Consider the following 20627-nt stretch of genomic DNA (forward strand, 5'->3'; position numbering starts at 1 on the left):
AGGCCCTGGGACATGTCAGATTGTCCTCCTGTTGACGCATCAGGCTCATAACCCTCACAGTTGGGCTGTTACCTGTTTTTCACGTGTGCCCTGTGAACTGGTAAATTCGAAAAGAAATTTTTCTTTTGCAGGAGTCTGCTGCTTGGGAATCCTCATTTTTAAAGCATAATTGAATAAATAGCAAAATGTGCCCACTGGGTGCCAGCCACCGTTGTGCAAGGGTTTAGCGCTTTATTTCTCACAGCAGCCCTATAAACCTAGGCACTCCTGTTATCCCCGTTCTGCAGATGAGCAAATTGAGTCACAGAGACGTTAAGTAGAATTGGCTTGCACACAACCAGTAAGTGGTGGAGACCGGATTCGATGTGAGACGCTCTGGCTCCAGGGCCCGGGCCCTTTGCTGCTACGGAATGCCCTTGAAACCGTATAAGATAGATCCACCCGTGTTAAACTCTGAGCACGCTCCACGTTGCTTGTCTTAGAACGGTGTTCATCGTTCTGCCGATCGCCTATAAAATTAAGGCTTGACTTTCTTCCGCGGAAGCCCTCCAAGATGGCCAGGGGCCCGGTGGACGCCATTTTGTCTGAATTCCACCGAACGCAGCGGAGCAGTCGGCCGCCCATTCCACACCTGAGACAGGCCGGTCTTCCTTACACGTGGTACATGTTTACGTGTGTGTTCTCTTCGACCGTCACACTGCTTGAAAATGAACAAGAAAGGTTGGGATTTGAGATAAATGTGATGTCCTCTTTCCGAGCGCGTGACCTTTGGTGGCTTCAGCCACTCTAGCTGCAGACTGCTTCTCGTGTTCTATTTGCTGGACTTCGTGTTCCTGTCATTCTATTCATGTACCCGCTGCCTGGCACGGCGTGCGTACTGCTTGACTTCCAGAGCTTTGGAACCGTTTGCTCGGGCTCCTTGAGCGTCAGCTGTTGTAGGAGGACCCTTTACCCCTCCATCAACCTGGACCTCCCCTCCCTTGCTCTGCGGCAGCTGCTGCGGCCCCACTGCCTCAGCCGAAGTTGATGGTATCTGAGGAGACTCTCGCCGTAGCAGGAGAGAATCTAGAGTGTTTTACCTGTCCCCTAGTGTCGAGGTCTGTGACCCGGACACCGAGCCTCTGCCTATTACTCTCTAAAGTCAAGGGACCATAAAGCACGGTCCCGACTTGTACGCTGCCGTGAGTCAAGAGCCGTCGCTGGAAGCAGCTTGATGTGGCACAAGGGACGGGACACTGGGGGTCCGGACACTCTGGTTCTAGATCTGGAGCTGCTGATAATGCAGTGAAGCCGCTCATGTCCCATCTCTGGGCTTTAGTCTTCCCGTCTATGAAATGGGGTGGCCGGGCCGCTTGGTATCTAAGGTCGTTTGCAACTCTGCGTGATGACAGATGGGAAAACTAAAGCAGTCTTTGTGAAGGTGGCATCGCGCGTGGACCCCACCCGTTCTCCTCTGTCCCCACTGTGCACGGGTGGACAACACAAGCTATCGGTTGGGGCGGTCGTGTCGCGGTAGGCCACCCACAAGATCACACTGGCCTTCACTCTGGTCTTCCTGTGGCGTTTTCACGGTATGATGCTCGTCCTTGCCAACAGAGTAGCTGTTCCCACAGAGAGCCATTCGCATTCGCGCGCTCAGACACGACTCCCTGGGGACCACCACCCTCCTGGTCTGCCTGTGAGTGTGTGCCTCGAATCTGGCTTGTGACACTGCTCAGGCAGACAAATGATGGCCCTCGGAGCAACTTGGCAGGTGGGGACCGAGCGAGGCTTTCACCTTAATGTCGTTTCAATCCTCCAACCCTGGATTGCCCCCTCTCAGTCAGTCAGCCTATCACCTAACAAAATGGAGACTTCCTGAGTGACCCCCAGACCACTGCTTTGTCTCCTTCCTCCTGTGCCCCCACCGCCAGCCTGCGCCCCACTCAACAAGGGCTTCTGACCTTTGCCCTGAATTCCACGGCCGAGCCGGGGCATAATAAGGCAGGGTATTAATTATAGTCTTTTGGTAAATGGAGACAGATTATATGTTACGAGGTGAGATCCCCCATCAGGAAGCAGGGCTCACGAGGCATTATGATGATGCCTCTGGTCAAGGCAGTCGATCCGTTAACAGCCTTAAGAATAAAGACTAGGGTCATGGAATGTTTAGCCCTCGAACATCTATCAGAGGCTTGAAATGTCCCTAACAGGTGGGCTTGGTGAATGCCAGGACTTAGCATGATTGAAAGGGTGTTTTGAGTCACGGCACATGGCAACATGGAAATAAAACAGATCTATCACAAGTGGATGGTAGAAATAGACTGGAAGAGAATTCTAACACCTAAAATATGACAAAGATTTATCCCTACTAGCTTCTCGGTTTCATGAAACATTTATTTTCCTCTGATTGGAGATTCTGCATTTTTATTATATGTTTCCTTCTGAAACTCTTCCTGGTTTCTGTTTCTTTGTTCCTATCGTTTTTTTCTTTATTTTCTCTTTTTTAAGTGCCATTTCAATTTTTTTTTTTTTTTTAAATCTGAGATCACCATGGTGGCTTACTTTGAAAATCATTTGTTCAGCATTGTCCGCACTGGTGATTTCTGGTTAGAGGCTCAAAGATATCTATAGATAGCATGTGATTGGGATCATTCCCCCATCTTGGTGAGAGTCTAGGAACAGTATAAGAGGGGGCAGACTTTGGGGATGGGAGACCTTTAAAACTATTCCTGGGGTGCCTGGCTGCCTCGCTCAGTGGACCATGTGACTCTTGATCTCAGGGTTGTGAGTTTGAGCCCCATGTTGGGTGTTGAGATTACTTAAAAATAAAATCTTTAGGGGCGACTGGGTGGCTCAGTCGGTTAAACATCGGGCTTTGGCTCAGGTCCTGACCTCACGGTTCATGGGGTCTGTGCTGACAACGCAGGAGCCTGCTTGGGATTCTCTCTCCCTCTCTCTGTGCCCCTCCCCACTCTCTCCCTCTTTCTCTCTGTCAAAATAAGTAAACTTCTAAAAAAAACAAAAGCCAGTGGGGGCGCCTGGGTGGCTCAGTCGGTTGAGCGTCCGACTTTGGCTCGGGTCATGATCTCACGGTCCATGAGTTCGATCCCCACGTCGGGCTCTGTGCTGTCAGCTCAGAGCCTGGAGCCTGCTTCGGGTTCTGTGTCTCCCTCTCTCTCTGCCCCTCCCCCACTCATGCTCTGTCTCTATCAAAAAATGAATAAACGTTAAACAATTTTTTTTAAAAAGCCAAAATCTTGAAGAGAATTTAAAAAATAAAACTATTCCTAATCACACAAGGACATTTTCCAAGATCCAATGGCAGAGGCCAAGGCACGTGTTTGAATTCTTAATCTAGGAGTATTACAAGGAACCCATCCAAGGTTAATCGTGAGATGCTGGTCTTCTCTGGAGTGAATTAGCATTTTCAAGGCATTTGACTGTTCGCAGGGCCCTCCGTTTCCTGCACGTTCCCTCACTGGTGGCAGGCCCTCCCCTTTCGTGGGGCCCCTTTCCTTTGCTCTGCAATCCAGACACCCTCTGGGGAGGCACAGTTCTGGGGGCTCGCTTTCCTTTGGATCTTGCGCGATGAAATCGCCCCGCATGTGGTTCTAGGGGGGCTCCCTCGGCTGACTCCCTGACAGATACGCCCTGAATTGTGACATTTAAGCCATGACTTTGCACAATTTGCCTTGTCAGGAAGCAGAAGTACTCTTCCCACCCTGAAGATTAACAGGAACGTGAGATGGGCTGAAGCTGCACTGGCCGAGAAGTGCTCTGGAGGCCCGACGTGGACTCCCAGCATATCAGGGTGCATGACCGGGTGCCTTCCTCCCGCCGCTGGGGTCACTCAGTAAGATCGCTGGCCGGAGGGACGAGTAGCCGGGCAAAGTTCTGTTGAGGGGAAAAACCCTGCTGAGTGTATGACTTAGCGGCAGGTGTGAGGAGGGGGAGGAGGGTGGAGCGTGACCAAGATGAACCACAGGTGGGCCCACAAAGACTCCGTGGCACGTGCCCGTCAGGCCCTTGCCCCTGGCCGTGACTAATGGCAGTAACTGAATAAGTTCGCGGCCATTTGGAAATTTCTTTGGTGAAAGAAAACTATGGGAAAGGGAGGAGGGTGACCACAAGCCAGGTGGCCGGGGCCGAGGAACCCCCGGGCGTGGGCCAACTGGGCCACGGAACTTGCCGTGTCTGCCTCGTGCGTGAAGTGTGATCCTCCCGTGGGGTGCTCCTGAAGTAGAGCGTCCGGGACTGGGTTGCGGTGTGCCGAGTGCCTGCACACGTGACTCCCCGGGGCCCTCGCAGTTTCGCCTGGTTCTCTCCCGTCGCGACAGCGACAGCCCGGGGCCGTCCCGTGAGACGGGGCGAGCCGCTGACACCTCAGCAGAAGCTCCTCGTAACGGGCCACATAAAGTTCCCCGTCATCGCCCCGATCGCTCAGATCCCCGACATCCAAGAGCCCGGCGGCTCCGTCCCCTCTGGTCCCGCCCCGCGGTGACCCTCGTGGCGCTAGCCGCCACCTGCGATCATTCGTTCGGCCTCATCTGACGCCGGCAGGACCCTCGCGGGCTGTCTCCTGGCCCCCCCGGACCCCCTTCCTCTGAGAGGCGCCCCTCTTACCGCCCAGTGGCCGTCCCTGTGGTGGCGTGCCCTTCCCTCCCGGTGTCACGTGTCCTGCTTCCCGCTCCGGGGCTCCCGCCCCGCCAGGCCACGTGCCGCTTTGCTCACACCGCGCCTTTCCTCGGAAGGCCCCTCTTACCCGGCCTTCAGGGACCCGAGAGGTCACGTGTCATCACATCCGGCAGGTCTCACCAGCGCCCCCGGGCACACCCCTGCCTGCGATAAGGCTGGATGCCACCTTCCGTCTGCTGCGGAAGACGGGTCATCTGTATATTGCTGCTGAGCCACTTGGAAGACAGAACCATATGGTACTCTGGACCATGTGGTACCAGAAAAACCCCTTGGACCGCATAGTAGGACATCCGCCGTTTACCTTACAAAGTAAACGACAGCAGGGGATGGGGTCACGTACAGGTGGAGCCTACAAGCCGACGGCGGAATAGCTGGAAGACAGAAGCGGGTAGAGAGCCTCGGAAGTGAACGGTTCTCGGAGGGTTGCGTGCCAGAGGCAGCTTCGGGTTTTTGATGCCCGACACTCGCTGAAAAACCATCCTGACGCACGCCGCGCAGCGTGAGAGAATAGAAGGCCTGGAACGTGGCCCTCAGACAGTAGAGACCGGTTCGCCGAACAGCGGCCAGCCCCGGCCACGGTAGATGAAGGCGCTCTGTAGACAGCACAGTGATTCTTGAGGAAACCACGAAACATCACGCTGTTACCGTGTAACGAACTTGGCTCAGACGCTCACGAGAGCCGCGGCTGCTGGGGCGTCTGCTAAACGACCGCCAGGGTTTCTGGGCCACCAGCTCTCTTCGTGAGGGACTGTGTCTCACCTCATCCGGGGCCCCTTCCGCTCTGGTTTTCCGCAAGCTGCAGCTCTGGCACTCGAGGCCGTGGGCGGCGGGGGGACGCGTGTCAGAGCAGGCCGGGGTCAAGCCTCCTGAGGTTCGAGAAGGAAGGCGGGGCCGACCTGGGGTGGAGGTGCCGTCAGCCGCAGGCGGACTCGCTGCCGGGCTCCCGCCCGTGCTGGTCCTGCACCTGCAGATCAGAAAGGAATTCTCTGGGTTGTGTATTTTCTCCCGTGTTTCGGGCAAAATAGGTTTGTTTGCCAGCTGGATGAGGCCATCAGTGTGTCCATATTCCGTTGGGACGTTTCCAGATGCTAACTACTGCGCCCGCTGAGGGAACGCGCCCTCTCGTGCGGGGCTTGAAGCCAGAACTGGCTTCCTGGAGGAAGGCTCTACCTCGAAACGCACCTCGCTAAAATCTCGTTTCCGGTTCGTAACGGTCCACCATCTCCCGCAAGACACGCATATCTGCCGGGAGACACATTGACCTTTATTTCAGGGGTGCGGCCGTTTCCCAAGTGGCCGGGCTCCCCGCAGCATTTCGCCGGGCCGCTGAGACAGGGGCCGGAGCGGGCTGGGGGGCACAGTGCCGCCCCCCCCTTCTTGTCCCCGACCGACTCCTGGACCCAACACGTGATAAATTTGCCTGTAACATCCCCGCTTTTATTGTTCTGTCATTTTCCAGCTAACGAGAAGTTACAAGTTCAGCTGTTGGAATAACTGTTTCATTAAACGTTTGGAGAACGTAAGAATCGTAAAACTCGGCGCCTGCGTGGCTCAGTCGGTTAAACGTCTGACTTTGGCTCAGCTCACGGTCTCGCGGTTCATGAATGTGAGCCCTGCATCGGTTCTGATCCTCTGTCCTCCTCTCTCTCTCTGCCCCTCCCCCGCTCGTGGCGTGCGTGCGCGCGTGTGTGTGTGTGTGTGTGTGTGTCTCTCTCTCTCTCTCAAAAATAAATATTTTTAAAAAGAATTGTAAAACTCAGCCATTCAGATGCCTTCCTTGATGTTCAGTGGCCAAAGGCACTTTTGAGTTCCAGGTGGGGCCGTGTTGAGGTTTGATGGGCACGTTTTGCTTCTTTTAGTTCATTTTTCAACAGTTACTGTGGAGAATAAATCGAGGAAGGGGGTGGAGACAGGGGACAGGGAGCATGGTTGCAATTTGAAATAGGTCCAATGAGAGGCGACTGAAAGTGACTTGGAGCAAAAGCCTGGAAGGAGGTAGACGAGCAACTGTGAGAGGGCTCTGTGCGGGGGGGTGGGAGGGGTGGGGGGACGGGGGGGGGGCAGGGGACCGTGTCAGGGCCCGAGGCCGGGCGCGTCTGGAGGGTGTGGAGGCCAGCGAGGAGGCCAGCGTGAGGCTGGAGCGAAGGGTGCAGGGAGGGTGCCGGGGATAAGGCCAGGCAGGGAACAGGCGTGGGGTCACAGAGGGACTTACAGGCCATCCTCCAGCTGTTACAACACGTTAGGTTGCCCTCTTCCTTTTCATCCGTATTTTTACTTTTGTCGTCCCTGATGCCGAAAAGCAGATTTCATTTGTGGGACAAAAGTATCCTCCTCGTGTACTTGGCGGCTGTATATGTGTACGTCTCTCATCTGACACGAAGGAGATGTGTGGCTAGAATCGCACCTTCAGGATTCTGCTGGTCTCTGGTACATACCAAGGAGGACGTAGACGGGGCCCCTGACCTCTCTATTCCTAGTGTCCAACGCCTTTTAATGACACCGGTTAATATAAGTCTGTCTCTTACGGTTATTTCTGTCATTAGCAGCACAAAACACTTCGTAGGGCCCGAAGGAAGCTGTTTAGGCATATAAAGTGGATTAATAAGGGTGGCTCAGCGTTAAGCTATGCCAGAGCTGAGTCCAAATTTTATTCCGGTACAGGGATGACTTTCTATGTGGCCTCTCTGGCTCTGGAGCTAATTTGGATGCTGAGTAGCTCCACAGGTATTTATATGTAGTGTTTGGTATTTTTACTGGGTCCTATTCTTCTCCCTCGGATCACCTAAAATGGTTAAGAATTTTCTAGTGGGATTAAGGTTGTGATCTCTGGGGAGGGGTGGGCCATCTGCTCTCGGTTATTTTTGTGTTAGCCGCTTCCCCTTAAATGTATGTTCACAAATGAGCCACAGCCTTATCAGCTGAGGTCGAGGGAAGACTGGTCTAGGTGCCGCTCCTGAACTTGGTCTCTGAGCCATGGCTTCCCATAGACACTCAGGTAAAGCTTCATACTCTTTATCTTCCATCGAACACGGTTGCGTTAGGGCAGGGAATCCCTCACTCGACTAAAAGATAGTTTTTGATGAACTGATTTTAGCCTTGTCTACATAATAAGTCCTGGCTGGTCTCTGCTCTGTCGCTGCCTTCTGCTGCTGTTTCCAACACTAAAGGCAGGTCGAGTGGCTTGTTCTTTAAAAATAGAAACTTATTACCATAGTTTACACGTTTTAGGACATCGTAGGAAACTGTAAAAGATAGTGTGAGGAACAATTGGGGGGGGGGTTAGCAATTTTTATTATTTATAACATACAGATGTTCGTCGCGACTGCTTTAAATCGACTTTCAAGTGTTTAGAAAAGGTCAATTGAATATAGAGCTGAAGGGAGAAATACTGACAACTGAGAAAGTCCATAGTGACTTACCACCTCTTTCCTTCTCTGAACGATGTGCTTAGTCTTTCTGAAGACAAGCAGCTATGATCCTTTGGATGTGACAAGCAGGGTGGTCATTGTTCTTATCAGAAAAAGGGGCAACGTTTCCGAACCTCTAGCCCGTCCTTAGCGTGAGAGTCGTCTTCCTGTTTTGTAACCTGGCACAAAGGAAGCCCTTGGGCCGTGGACAGACACCCGGGGAACGGGCTGAAGGACTGAAGGACGGGCCGTCTCCCCAGAGAGCCCGGCTCTCTGAGCTCACCCGGCTGCCGGTCCCTCCTCCAAAGCCAAGAACGTCGCTGTGGCTCCTTTGCCCTCTGCCTAAGGAACGCTCCCCTTTCTTAGAGGCAGGCACTGTGTCCTGTCTCCGGGCTTCCAGATTATAGGACAAGTTAATTTCGGGTGGCAGGAAAAACTCATTTTGAGAACTCGTAATTGCCCATCAGAATTTAAATAATGAGAATACCTTTAGAAAGTCTTCTTGGGTGTTTAAACGCAAACGCACTGCGATGGCATTCCCTGCTTTGGTGAATTAATATGCAGTGTTTTTCTTGTTCCCAAATGTTGAAGAGCTGTTTTGCCCCCCACCCCCCAGGAGCCATTTTACAAACATGGCGCCACATGCCTGAGATTGTGGTAATTGGCCGCCACGTCCGTTCTCCGGGTGCAGGCTGGCTATTCAGCTGTACTGGTTGTTCCAGTGGGCCTTGAATGCATGTCAACTGGTAGAGTAACTCCCCATTTTGTTTACTTATTAAGTGACAGAATAGGAAAGTACATTTAAAAGGTGACCTGTTTACAGCACACCCAAGCCTCCAATTTTAAATTGCACGAAATCCTGACAGTATTCTTGCTTATATAAATCTGGAGGCTGTAACAGTGACTAAATGAGACAGATTATTGACACCTTTTAGGTGTTTTTTTTTATGTTTATTTTTGAGAGAGGGGGAGAGAGAGAGAGAGAGAGAGCGAGAGAGAGCATGAATGGCGGAGGGGCAGAGAAAGAGGGAGCCACAGAATCCAAAGCAGTCTCCAGGCTCTGAGCTTTCAGCACAGAGGCCGACGCGGGGCTGGAACTCAAGAACCGTGAGATCGTGACCTGAGCCGAAGTCAGACCCTTAACCGACTGAGCCACCCAGGCCTCCCCCACAAACGGTTTTTAAAACCAGGGACTATCATTTTGTATTGCATTTGATTTATAGGTCTGTGAAAGCAGAGAAGAGAGAGGTCCTCACAAAAAGAAAATCCACGTTGCCCCGAGATGGGCTTCGTATAGACAAATTAGAGGCTCAGGTAATTGGATCAGAATCCATTTTCAGTGGCCATCCATATACTAAGAGGACATTTTGAGGACAGGAATTTATATTTTTGTTATTGAACACTTTCAGTCTGCAAAGTTATGTAGATCAGTGCCTTTACCCTTGGCCTTTCGAGTTGAGGACCAGGCTGGGGGGGGGGGGGGTTGTGGATGGGGAGGGAAGTAAGGCCATCTGCCGTATTATACAGCCACTAGTTCCCTTCACCGGCCACTGCCCAGTGGGTTGTACGTACTGCCCCAGGAGTCTTTTCTTGGGGCAGGGATGGAAAATGAAATGGTGGTGTGAGCGAGTAATCAAACGGGGTTGACTTCTTAAAATAACTGAAAATGGCAGCCAGAAGATTTGGTCAAGGGTGAATCTTGAACGTTGCATACTTGTCGTGACCACCAGACGACCGCCTGCTGCTTCCCCACCGCTAGGAAAACTGAAAACGCACGTCCTGCTGCTGCCAGGTCGGAAGCACTCGTTTTCTGATACGCAAGCTGGAAGGTGCCCGCATAACACGCGCAGTATTAAGAAAAGCTTCGTATATGGACAGAGTAATACTCGCATAGAATCTAGCCTGGTGGAAATCCAGGGGCACCTAGTTTTTGTTTAATAATCTCTATCCAACCCTCCTGTTACCGGGTATAATCTAAAACTGTGTATCAGTGACCCAAAGGAGATTTATGAGTTTTTCTCTGAATGTAGCGTACAAGTGAGGTTGCACATAGCATTGAATCGTTCCGTACGTGTTCTGTTTTTAAGGGAAACGAACCCTTTCTGATTTTCTGTGAGATTCTATGAAAGGCTGCTTTTCAGCCATGACTCATGAACTCCGTCTCATTGCAGCTAGTCAGGTATTTACTCCCAAACGTCTGACGACACCTCCAGGTGCGTTAGTGTGTCTGCCACACAAGCGTCCTATTCATCGGCCAAGGCTTCGCTCCATTTGTCAAACATTCTCAGGAAAGCGATATATCCTTTCTTTAGAAGCCAGTATTTATACGCAGAGTGACTAACGGACTGGTATGTTGGACTTAGCAATTAACAGACCAGAAATAGCCCCAATTTTTTTCTTCCATCCGGGTTGCTGTTCGTTGTTTACACTGTGCACCATACTCCTCAGGGAGAGCACATTGAAGAATGTCGCTTTGCTCGAAGATTCACGGTTTCCTTAAATCTTCCTATTTCGAACCACTCGGGCAGAAGGGGAACGATGGATATTAGCAAGAAATACATGAGAAAATACACCTAAAAACACAAGCAAGATTATTAAGTACGAACTGAATCTTCTCTCATGAGAGGTTTATAGTTCTAGAAATGTCACACCATCACGTTTCTCCTTCAATGTGCACACGAGGAAACCGAAAGCCAACACTTTTTTATTGAGATGCTGAGGTTTATGTAGGCACCTCTGAGCATGTTGGCTGTAGTTCAGGAATTTTCTGGAAGAGGAAGCTTGTTGATTAAGGGAAGGATGATGTGTCTTTTTGAAGCAGGCATAGCAAGAAAGGCTACCATCTTGGAATAAGTATCTAAAATGGGATCACCCGGTCACAACTCGGATGCATTTGAACCCGCTGCATCCGTAAAGGATTGTGGGTCAGACATCAGCACCTTAGGGTGGCAAGAGCTGTGCCCTGATTTTTAAAAACAAATATTTGTTATAAAATGCTTTTGATAAAAGAGCTTTGGAGGAGCTTAGTGGCGGTGACTTGTCTCCCCCACCCGTCCATCCACAGGCACATACTTACTGTATGACTGGTGTACTCAGGGCCTGCGATTAGATCCCCGGGACTCCTAGTACGTTTGGAACCTTCTGCTGTGATAGAGAAGCCTCGGCCCTGCCCTGCATATGCGCCCGGCTCACACCTCCACCTTAGGATCCGTCAGAGAGCTGCCAGAGGGCAAACGCGTGGTGACAAGGACAGGCGGGAAGGGAGGGAGCATTGTCATTCTGGGTATCCACTGTTGCCAGTGATGGCCCACGATGCCCTTTCCCAGATAACGGCAGGGGGTCCGGGGAGACAGCTCGGGATGCTGGGGAAGGGGAAGGTTAGGCGGCTTCGTATTTCGCGGTCTGAGAAATGGCTAAGGGGATTAAAAACCGTATTCCCTATGAGATAAACGCCTTAAGTATATGCAATTCAGGAAGATTAAAGAGAGCCTCAAAGACCAGGTCAAACGCTACCTTCGTCCCCCCCCCCCACCCCGTTATTTCTGACATCGGGGAAGGAAGGAAGGCGCCCAGCTTTTCCCGCCCCACGAAGTCGAGACTGCGCTGCGGCTTGTTTTGGTGGCGCCACGAACCCGGGCGCTCGCGGTCTTTTAGGAGCCCGTGTGTGTGTCGGCGCTGTCGTCTGTACGCTGTTGTCTTAGAATCGGTAACTGCTCTGAAGATGAGTGGTAGCCACATCCCTCCCCGTTGCACACGTTCACATTTGACACAGAGTCACGACCTGGTACGTATCTAGTACTCCGACTTCCTCCTGGGCATGCTACGCGAAGGCTTGCCATAGTCTGGGACCAAATAATCCTAAATTGAGAAAAACATGAGGTAAGCTAATTCAGGTTGCCCGGAGTTCCACTTGATTGGAATTATTGCAAAAAAAAAAAAAAAAAAAAAAAAAGAACTAAAGTTCATGGGCTTGACATCGGCATTGCTAACATGCTTTAAGTATTTCCAGCCTGTTTACTTATTAGGCAATAAAGCCAGTGCTCCCAGAAGTGCCTATTTTATCTTGACGAATACGTGTTTCCGCACACACGAGAAAGGCCCGAGTCCACTGTGGAAATCAGTTCTAAGAGGATATGCCCTTTGAAACATGTCCATGTGGGTGCAGCCTCTCTGGGTTTAAGTGTACGGGGGCGGGGAATGTAAGCTGACCCTGGGCTTCTCCTACGACAGGAAGGAAAACTAATAATGCCTAAAAGCCAGGACTCGAAAACACTAAGAAGTGGGACTCTCCATAGAGGCACCATTAACTTGGGGTGAGCTATTTCGTGTTCCCTTTGCTGGGTTCAGGACCCTCTGCTATAGGGACGATAGCGTGGCGTGCAGCCGTGCGGACACGACTCCCATTTCCGACACACTCCGGTACCTTCCACGATCCGTGGTGAGCCATGGCTTATGTCATCGGCTGGATGCCTCGAAAGTGTGAGCCAGTCGTGTTCTCGAACCCTGAAAGTGAGCAGTGAAGAACTTGGCATTGGCAAGATGACAGGTTCTCAAAGTATGTGGTTTTGAAGTGAGAAAGGCTCGGCCGGTATGCTCTCCCCGGTACCGTGAACCATAGTGGTTTCCCTTCTCTCCAAACCTCGGGCTGCCTGAACAGGACTCACTGTGTCGCCTGGTGTCTGTTTGCCGTGTGACGCCGGCGCCTTGACGTTTAGCTTAAAGCTGGGGCTCCGACGTACCACGAGCCGGGGCTCCTGTCGGGAGGGACTCTGTACGGGACTTAACGCTTAGAAGTATTTGGGGGTCATCTCCTCTTTGAAAGACATCGGAAGAGTGACAGGAAAATGGGTGCGGCCCAGCGTTGTCTTCTGAATAGAGACTTCGGCGAGGGAGGAGGAGGAGGGATGTTCAGACATGGTCCAGGAAGATAGTCTCCGAAGGGCTAACCCGGCCGTGACTGCTCGCCGCGCAGGAAGCCAGTGCTGTCTAATCTTACAAATTCTAATTTCCTGCCAAATGGTATTTAGGAGCCACTGATAATTTAATTTCCTGGCATTACCGTTACTGGAGATTTATTTAGTTTCTCTGCTCAGCTCTTAACAAGAAAGTAAATGTTTGTCGGGTGCACGGTTTCAGTATGGAAGAGCTAACGACACAAGGGTTTTAGGGGACAGGTGAAGGGCCAGCAGGAATGAACGGAGGCTGACTGCCGGCGTGCGATCACTGTGACGGGCACTTTGTTTGCACGGAGGCCGATGGCAGTTTAAAAGCTACCTTACGTAAACGGTGCGCAGTTCAAGGAGACAGACCTTGGTTTCACTTGTGCCTCTACTTTTCGTTTGTAACCCAGTTTACGTGAGGGAACGTCCTGGTTTTCTTTGGGGGACAAGGTGCCAGTAAGAGCCATCCTCCGGTCCCGAGAAACCTCTGAACTGTGGCACAGCGGGCTCAAGCAACTGTCTTTGCCCCGGAATGCCTCCCGCTGGCCGCAGCGGCTCATTCCCAGGAGGCGAGGGGGTGTGTCCGAGGGTCGCGCGGGCGGGGGCTGAAGCCGACCCCGAGCTGCACCCCCCCCCCCCCCGGGCCCTGTGCCTCCCGGGCCGGCCGCGCGCTCTGCTTGGTTGGCCGCCTGGCTTCCGAAACGGACCCAGTTGTGAGTGAGAGTTCAGCAGCCTTCCCGAGGCGGCTCCGAGACGCAGGGTGTGGTTTCCTTAGCTCACTCTCTGCTATTTGGTTGCCGGTGGCAACAGGATCCAAACAACTCGGACATGTGTTTGTATAAAAAAACCTGGGACCGGGCCGCACAGTGGGAGTCTGGGGCCGCCGGGCCAGTGGAAGAGCTGCGGTGAGTACCGGGGCCTCCCGGCCGTCTTCCCTCAACTCGTCTCCAGATGACACTCTGCAGATGACACGGGGGCATTTGCTAGCACGGGAACCGCGCTTGTGGGGAGCTGGGAACAGCGTCTCCGTTCTGGTGTTTCCTGTGCGATTACATAACTGCAGTCTACGGAACCCACGTTCGTTCGGGCGGAGGGGGGAGATCGGCATATGTTTAAAGAAGTCGGGAGCTAATAGAAACCCCCATTTGGTACCTTTCTGGTGGCGGGACGAACAGAGCGCCTCGGCAGCGCCGCAAGCTTTGGTGGGGGGGGTGGGGGGTGCTGGGGGACTCGGGTGGCTGTTGCTGTGAAGGCAGTGGGAGGGGTTCTTCGAATGATCGGCTTAACACTTTTTTTTTTAAGCGTGCCCCCCCCCCGCTGTAGATCCTCTTTTAAAGTTGCAGTTTTTAAAACAAATGTCCTAAGTCGCAAACTTGCTTGAACCAAGGGGGGACTTGATGTGGGCACGCCCCAAACCGGCAGGTCACTGTGCCGAGTGTTCACAGTCGTAGACTTCGCCGGTCCGGGGATGGAGAACGCCGTTGTGAGAAGTCCGCTCTGGGGCCCCGGCTCGGGCCCCGGGGCCGTGAACTGCGGCAGACAGAACTCCTCCGGGTCCCTTCAGGGATTTAAAAGTGTTCTGGCGGATCTAAAGGAGGGAGCGAGGCCTCGGAGGCTGGCGAGGGAGGGCCTGGCGCGCCGTGGGCACCGCCGCCAAGCAGCCTGCCTCCAGGATGCGGCCCGTATCCCCTCTTGTCCCCCCCACCCCCCCACCCCCGCCCCATCCGGCCCCTCGTCCCGCCGGCAGGGCTCTTTCCCAAAGCGCCGGGGGGCCGGTCTTTTCCCGGGTCCTAGTGAAGCGTGTGGGGTCGCGGCGCCGCGCCCACCGTCCTCCCGGGGCTCATTTGCCCGGCCCGTTGCCCCCGCAGGTCCCTCCAGCTACAAGGTGGGCACCATGACTGAGAAGTTCGACTGCCACTACTGCAGGGACAACCTGCAGGGGAAGAAGTACGTGCAGAAGGACGGCCACCACTGCTGCCTCAAGTGCTTCGACAAGTTCTGCGCCAACACCTGTGTGGACTGCCGGAAGCCCATCGGCGCCGACTCCAAGGTAACGGTGGCCCCGGCGGCGTGTGGGGGCTGGGGGGGGGGGGGCCCGGACGGCAGTCCGAGGCGGGGCCTGCTTGTATTTCACAAACTCCTGGGCGCCCCTCATGTTACTCACAGTGTTACTCACAGAAACGTTGGCCTCGGGCTGTCCCAGTCTCGGTGGGGGGCCACCGCCCCTGACACCCCCGGCCCCACCCCCCGGGCCCCCAGCACCACTCACCACTCACGGCAGCCACCCCATCTGCTCGGTCCCCAGGAGGTGCACTATAAGAACCGCTACTGGCACGACACCTGCTTCCGCTGTGCCAAGTGCCTTCACCCCTTGGCCAACGAGACCTTTGTGGCCAAGGACAACAAGATCTTCTGCAACAAGTGCACCACTCGGGAGGACAACCCCAAGTGCAAGGGGTGCTTCAAGCCAATCGTGGCAGGTAGCGCCCCCTCTCCCTCCCCGGCAGCCAGGGAGGAGGCCCCGAGGGCGGAGATGATGCCGGGTGCTCGCGGTGGTGGGGTGATGCTGCTGCGAGCCGCGCTTAGATTTTAGCATATATATGCACGCATATATATACACGTATATCTGCGTACACATATATGCTCGCACACACGCACACACTCGGCAACTAAAGAACACTGGAGAGAGCCGTCTGTGGCGAGAGAAAGAAGTGAAAAGTATGTAGCGCTTTCTCATTTGGGGAGAGTAAGTGATCAAAGCATGCGCCCTCCTGGGTGGAATTCTGGGCCAGCTGCCCCCTCTGCCCCTCCCCCCAGCGAGTCTCCAGGTCCAGTCCGCAAAGGCCGGCCGTGGGGGTGGGGCGGGGATTCAGCCCCTCCCCCCATCCTGAAACACTGCTGCCGGGGTCCCCTTCCCCCCTGACCACGGGAGTCTGGGTCTGCACAACCCCAGCAGGACGGAGGGGAGAAGCCCTCCCCTCACCCCCCCACCCCCCGCCCCCCCCAGCCGTGGATAGCACGGCTGGGGGCGAGCGAGCGTGAGGCCGGTAACTGTGCAGGGCCTGTGCGCCCTCCCCTCTGGAGGCCCTGGGGGGCGGGCTGAGCGGAAGCAGCCCCCTGCAGGGCCCTGTCAGCCGGGCTGTGGATGGCTTCCCCCGCAGGAGATCAGAACGTGGAGTACAAGAAGACCGTGTGGCACAAAGACTGCTTCACCTGCAGCAACTGCAAGCAAGTGATCGGGACCGGAAGCTTCTTCCCCAAAGGGGAGGACTTCTACTGCGTGACCTGCCACGAGACCAAATTCGCCAAGCACTGCGTGAAGTGCAACAAGGTACGCTGTCGAGGGAGCTCCGCGTTGACTCGTTTCTGGAAGTGTTTGACAGTTGGCAGAGCACTTGCACACACACTATCCCATTCCATCGTCACGACGGCCCTGCGACGTGGGAATTATTATTCCCGTGTTGCAGACGGGGACGCTGTGGCGGTAGAAAGCGGCGCCCGGGGCCAAGTCGGGCTGTCCGCGAGCGCTCTGGGGAGGCGCGGCGGCCCCGGCTCTAGAGGGCCCGCCTCCACCCCCTAATTGCCGTGTCACCCCACGCAGGGGCCCGCCTTCTCTGAGCCTCGGTGTCTTCGTCTGTAGCTCGGGGGTAATAATCGCACCTGCCTCCCATGGCCGTGGTGGCGATCAAATGAGATACTGTCTACCAGAGCGCCCAGCACAGTGCCTGGCACGTAGTAGGCATTCAACAAAATGGTTGTTGAATCTGAATCCGGTGCTACACTCCCTGGTCTAGGCCATCACATCTGGAGGAATCACTTACCAGGATCAGCCCTGGCATGCCGAGTGCTTTGTGTGTGTTACCTGCTCTAAGAAGCTGGCTGGGCAGCGTTTCACCGCTGTGGAGGACCAGTATTACTGCGTGGATTGCTACAAGAACTTTGTGGCCAAGAAGTGTGCTGGATGCAAGAACCCCATCACTGGTAGGCTAAAGAGTCCTTGCTAAGTCTGCCAGGCTAGGTCTTGCGCATGGTAACCATCTCTCATTTTCCTACGCCGTCGGTTTCATCCACAAAGGCCCCACAGAATGTCCTGTCCCCCTGCCATTGTGGTCCCGAAGGCCCCCCCCCCCGAATAGTTTGGATTCTCCCCCAGGCCAGCTTAGCCTTTGCAATACAGAACACCTCCTGACTACTGCTGACTAACGACGCTGCCGGAGTTCACGAGCCTGAGACCCACGGCCATGGCCACGGGCAGGCAGGCACCGCGTGTGGCGGTGGGAGCGGGGTGGGGGGGTGGGGGGAGTCCGGCGGGGAAGGGAGAGGAAAGGGGGGCGGATCAGGCCGGCGGGAGTTGGGGGGGAGGGGGGAGGGGAGAGGGGGAAGAGGGAGGGGGGGAGGCTGCGAGCGGCAGGCGGGGATTAGAGCGCCCCTAGCGGCAGGCTAGCTCAGAGGTGGCTGCGGGCAGCTGTTTGGCGATCAGAAGCAGAGCTGATCACTTCATTCCTCCTCACGCGGCCGCGATCCACGTGCCCCGGGCCCTTTCCCCGCCTCCAATTTTCCCATCTCCCCGGGGAGCCTTGAAATGTACATTTGAGAAGACTTTTGCCATCCTCAGGGAAAAGGACTGTGTCAAGAGTGAGCCACCCAGTCTCTAAAGCTAGGAAGCCCCCAGTGTGCCACGGGAAACGCTTGCCTCTCACCCTGTTTCCCAGCGCCAACCTCCGGGGCAGGCATCCGGGTGGAGAGAGGACTTGTCCCTCGTGGGTGGTGGTTCTTTATAGAAAAAATCGAAGCTTAGCAGCTCCTCGAGGCCCGGTAAGTGCACACCCCGCGAACAGCCCAAGTTTGCCTCCTGGTGGCCACTTTGATGCCATGGCCCTAAATCAAAGAAACTGGTTATGCTGGGAGGTCGGTGCGTGTCACAGGGCGATAGCGGTGGCATGGGAATGTGGGTTCGCGGCTGAGCTCTGGCATCTCCTCAGGTCCTCGCGAGCCGTAGCAGGGTGGCGGCGACGCGGGGGTCGGTGCGCGGCGGAGGGCGGCCGGGGGCCGGGCAGACGCTGCCCCCGTGTGCTTGTCGGCTCCGTGAACGGGCAAGGCGGCGCTCGGCCTCCCGCCTGTGCCCACTCAGCGGCCTCCTTTGTTTTCTTTTGTCGTTTCCCCAGGGTTTGGTAAAGGCTCCAGTGTGGTGGCCTATGAAGGACAATCCTGGCACGACTACTGCTTCCACTGCAAAAAATGCTCCATGAATCTGGCCAACAAGCGCTTTGTTTTCCACCAGGAGCAAGTGTATTGCCCCGACTGTGCCAAAAAGCTGTAAAGCGACAGGGGCTCCTGTCCTGTAAAATGGAATCGAGTCTTGTTCTTGTGTCCTCGCCCTCTGCCCTGCACCACCCAGAGGGCCAGAGCGGCCTCTCACCTCTAAAGTTGCTTCCTCTGTCTTTGCTCCCATTTTACAGTATTACTCAGATACGGGCACGCAGTGGTCACACTAGGATGTCGCGGCGCGGCCACTTCTCCGCAGCTGCGGTGAAAACACAAACACGTAGATAGGTTGACTCTTCTGCATGTTTATCATAGGGCAGAAACGTGCTCACCATTTAGCTGCTTAGTGACGTGAGCGAGAAGCGTAACACATAAAGCCCCCGCTGAGATGCGTCTCGTGGCTCAGCTGGGACCCACCGTGTCCTCAGGACACGCAAGAGTTGCGGCGGCTGCTCCAACTCGGCTGCTCACCTGTCTGTGAGCAGAGAGCGAACTTAACAAATTGCATGGTTGAACCTCCTCCTCGAAATCCTCCTGCTGTTCTTTTGTGCTCTCAAACGACTAATACGAATTTCCAGAAAGTTAACATTTGAACTTGGCTGTAACTCTAAACTGACCTTTCCCCCGTACTAACTTTCGATTTCCCCGTGTGGCGTGTTTTCTGAACGTTCCCACTTTCAAGCGGGGAACGTGCAGGTGATTTGGAAAGTGTAGGCAGACCTGAGAAAACGAGCCTGTTTCACAGGAACATCGTCACGGCGACTACTTCTGGAGGCTTAACAAAACTAACCCAGCTGGCCTTTTTCTTTTTCTTTTTTAATACTCTCGTTTTAATTCATAGTAACGTAGTTTATGGGTTTGGAGACTTGCATGTCGATATTTTAGCCCCCCTCAAACGTTCCTGCGGTTTTGAAATTCATCCTGCCGAAGTGATCATAACACTCTAGCGGGGGGTAGCTGAGCAGGCGCCAGGACTGTCATTGACACGGATAGGACATTTCCAAACAGCGGCTAGAGTGGAGTCCCTTGTAGCATAGTAGTTGTCTGCTCTTTGTGTGCTCAAGAGGCCCGCCAAGTCCCTTTTCTTGTGATTTTTAGGACTGTCCCTCAAGAGCTCAGCTGGATCTCTGGGGGAGCGGCTGCCACCCTCACAGGCACAAGCGGATTTCCACACAGTGCTTACCTGAGATGCAGGCTCACCTAACTTACCGTATTCTCATCAACATTGTTCTGTTACATAATGAGACAGTATCAAAAGTAAACATGTAATGACAGTGCATATTAACATTCTCGTAGGAGTGGTTAGACAAGCCAATGCCTCATTTCTACATTTTGTCATTAGCTGTTATCCTAAAGTTTCAGTGTACCCTTACAGAAATAAAGCAGCATATAAATAAATAACGCCTCGTCTTTTAATTCTGCCCATGGAGTTGCTGTAAGGGGACACCATTGCTCTCAGACCCTCGATGACCGCTTTCCTTCCAGCGCGTACTCTGTTCGGAGCAGTCGCACAGAACAGAGGAATTTAGAAGCAGACTGAAGCCCGCAGCGGCACTCGGGTCCGGTCAAAAACCACCACGCCCCACGCTGACCCAGAAGCAGCATTTCCCAGATGTTCACATCCCTTAAAAAGGGCCCTGTTTTCTTGGGCCAGGAGCAGGTGGGGGGAGAAGAGAACGACAGCCGAAGGGCTGTTGGGCTGTTCACAGCCCCCGTTCTGTTGGCCCCCCTCTCCGTGTGCCCTCTGGAGCACGGATCCGCGTGGAACACTGTCAACCCCTGTTCCCTCCACCCTTGGGCCCGCGGGAGAAACCCGCTCCCCCTTGTGGCCATGGCTGAGCCAGCAGGGAGAGGGCATCGGGGCCTCAGTAATAAAAGCAAAGGGCGGGACCCCTGTGGAGCTACCCAGACCTTGTTAGCAGGGAACCCAAACCCGTCAGCAGGAAACCACGGGCGTTTTTATGAACAGGTGATAGTCCCCTGTGTCTGTTTCCCTAGAGAAATCGGCAGTTAAAACCACGAAGAGGGTGGTTGGGGCCCGAGGGAGCAGGGGTGGGGTGGGGAACTGACACACCACCCCCTGGCAGCAGGCTGGGTTACTGAGATTGCGGCAAGGGACAGGGCCCAGAAGGGACGAGCCTGGGATGGAGAGGGGACTCCACTCAGGACTCCTCCTCGGGGAGAGACCACGGCACACTTCCAGTGCCCTCCACCCCAGCAGACTGTGGGCCTTTGGGCACCGTGGCTGCTCTCCTCTTCCCCTGCCACCCCAGATTCTGTGCTTGCCCTCCATCCTGTCACCCTTTGGCCTTCCTATCCCATTCGGCCTGCAAAACCC

The 20627-nt window shown here is 54.4% G+C and overlaps 1 protein-coding gene across 7 annotated transcripts in view; it reads left to right on the forward strand.

Annotated features, from left to right (window-relative positions):
- The window catches only part of FHL1 (four and a half LIM domains 1), a 61889-nt gene extending 42202 nt beyond the window's left edge, over window positions 1-19687 (forward strand). For 2 of the 7 annotated variants that reach the window (XM_023249463.2, XM_006944038.3), the window contains exons 3-8: window positions 14893-15074; window positions 15330-15504; window positions 16186-16355; window positions 16819-17005; window positions 17640-17839; window positions 18190-19687. In XM_023249463.2, the coding sequence (XP_023105231.1) occupies window positions 14919-15074; window positions 15330-15504; window positions 16186-16355; window positions 16819-17005; window positions 17640-17839; window positions 18190-18273 (972 nt within the window). In that variant the 5' untranslated portion in view covers window positions 14893-14918 and the 3' untranslated portion in view covers window positions 18274-19687. Of the gene's footprint in view, window positions 1-7536; window positions 7673-13726; window positions 13930-14203; window positions 14227-14892; window positions 15075-15329; window positions 15505-16185; window positions 16356-16818; window positions 17006-17639; window positions 17840-18189 lie in introns of those variants that run through there. The other 5 variants (XM_004000938.4, XM_006944037.4, XM_045051162.1 and 2 more) reach the window with 5 other exon arrangements.
- The last annotated feature ends 940 nt before the right edge of the window (window positions 19688-20627 follow it).

The sequence above is a fragment of the Felis catus genome, chromosome X, assembly GCF_018350175.1.
Source record: "Felis catus isolate Fca126 chromosome X, F.catus_Fca126_mat1.0, whole genome shotgun sequence".
Taxonomy (NCBI): Eukaryota; Metazoa; Chordata; class Mammalia; order Carnivora; family Felidae; genus Felis; species Felis catus.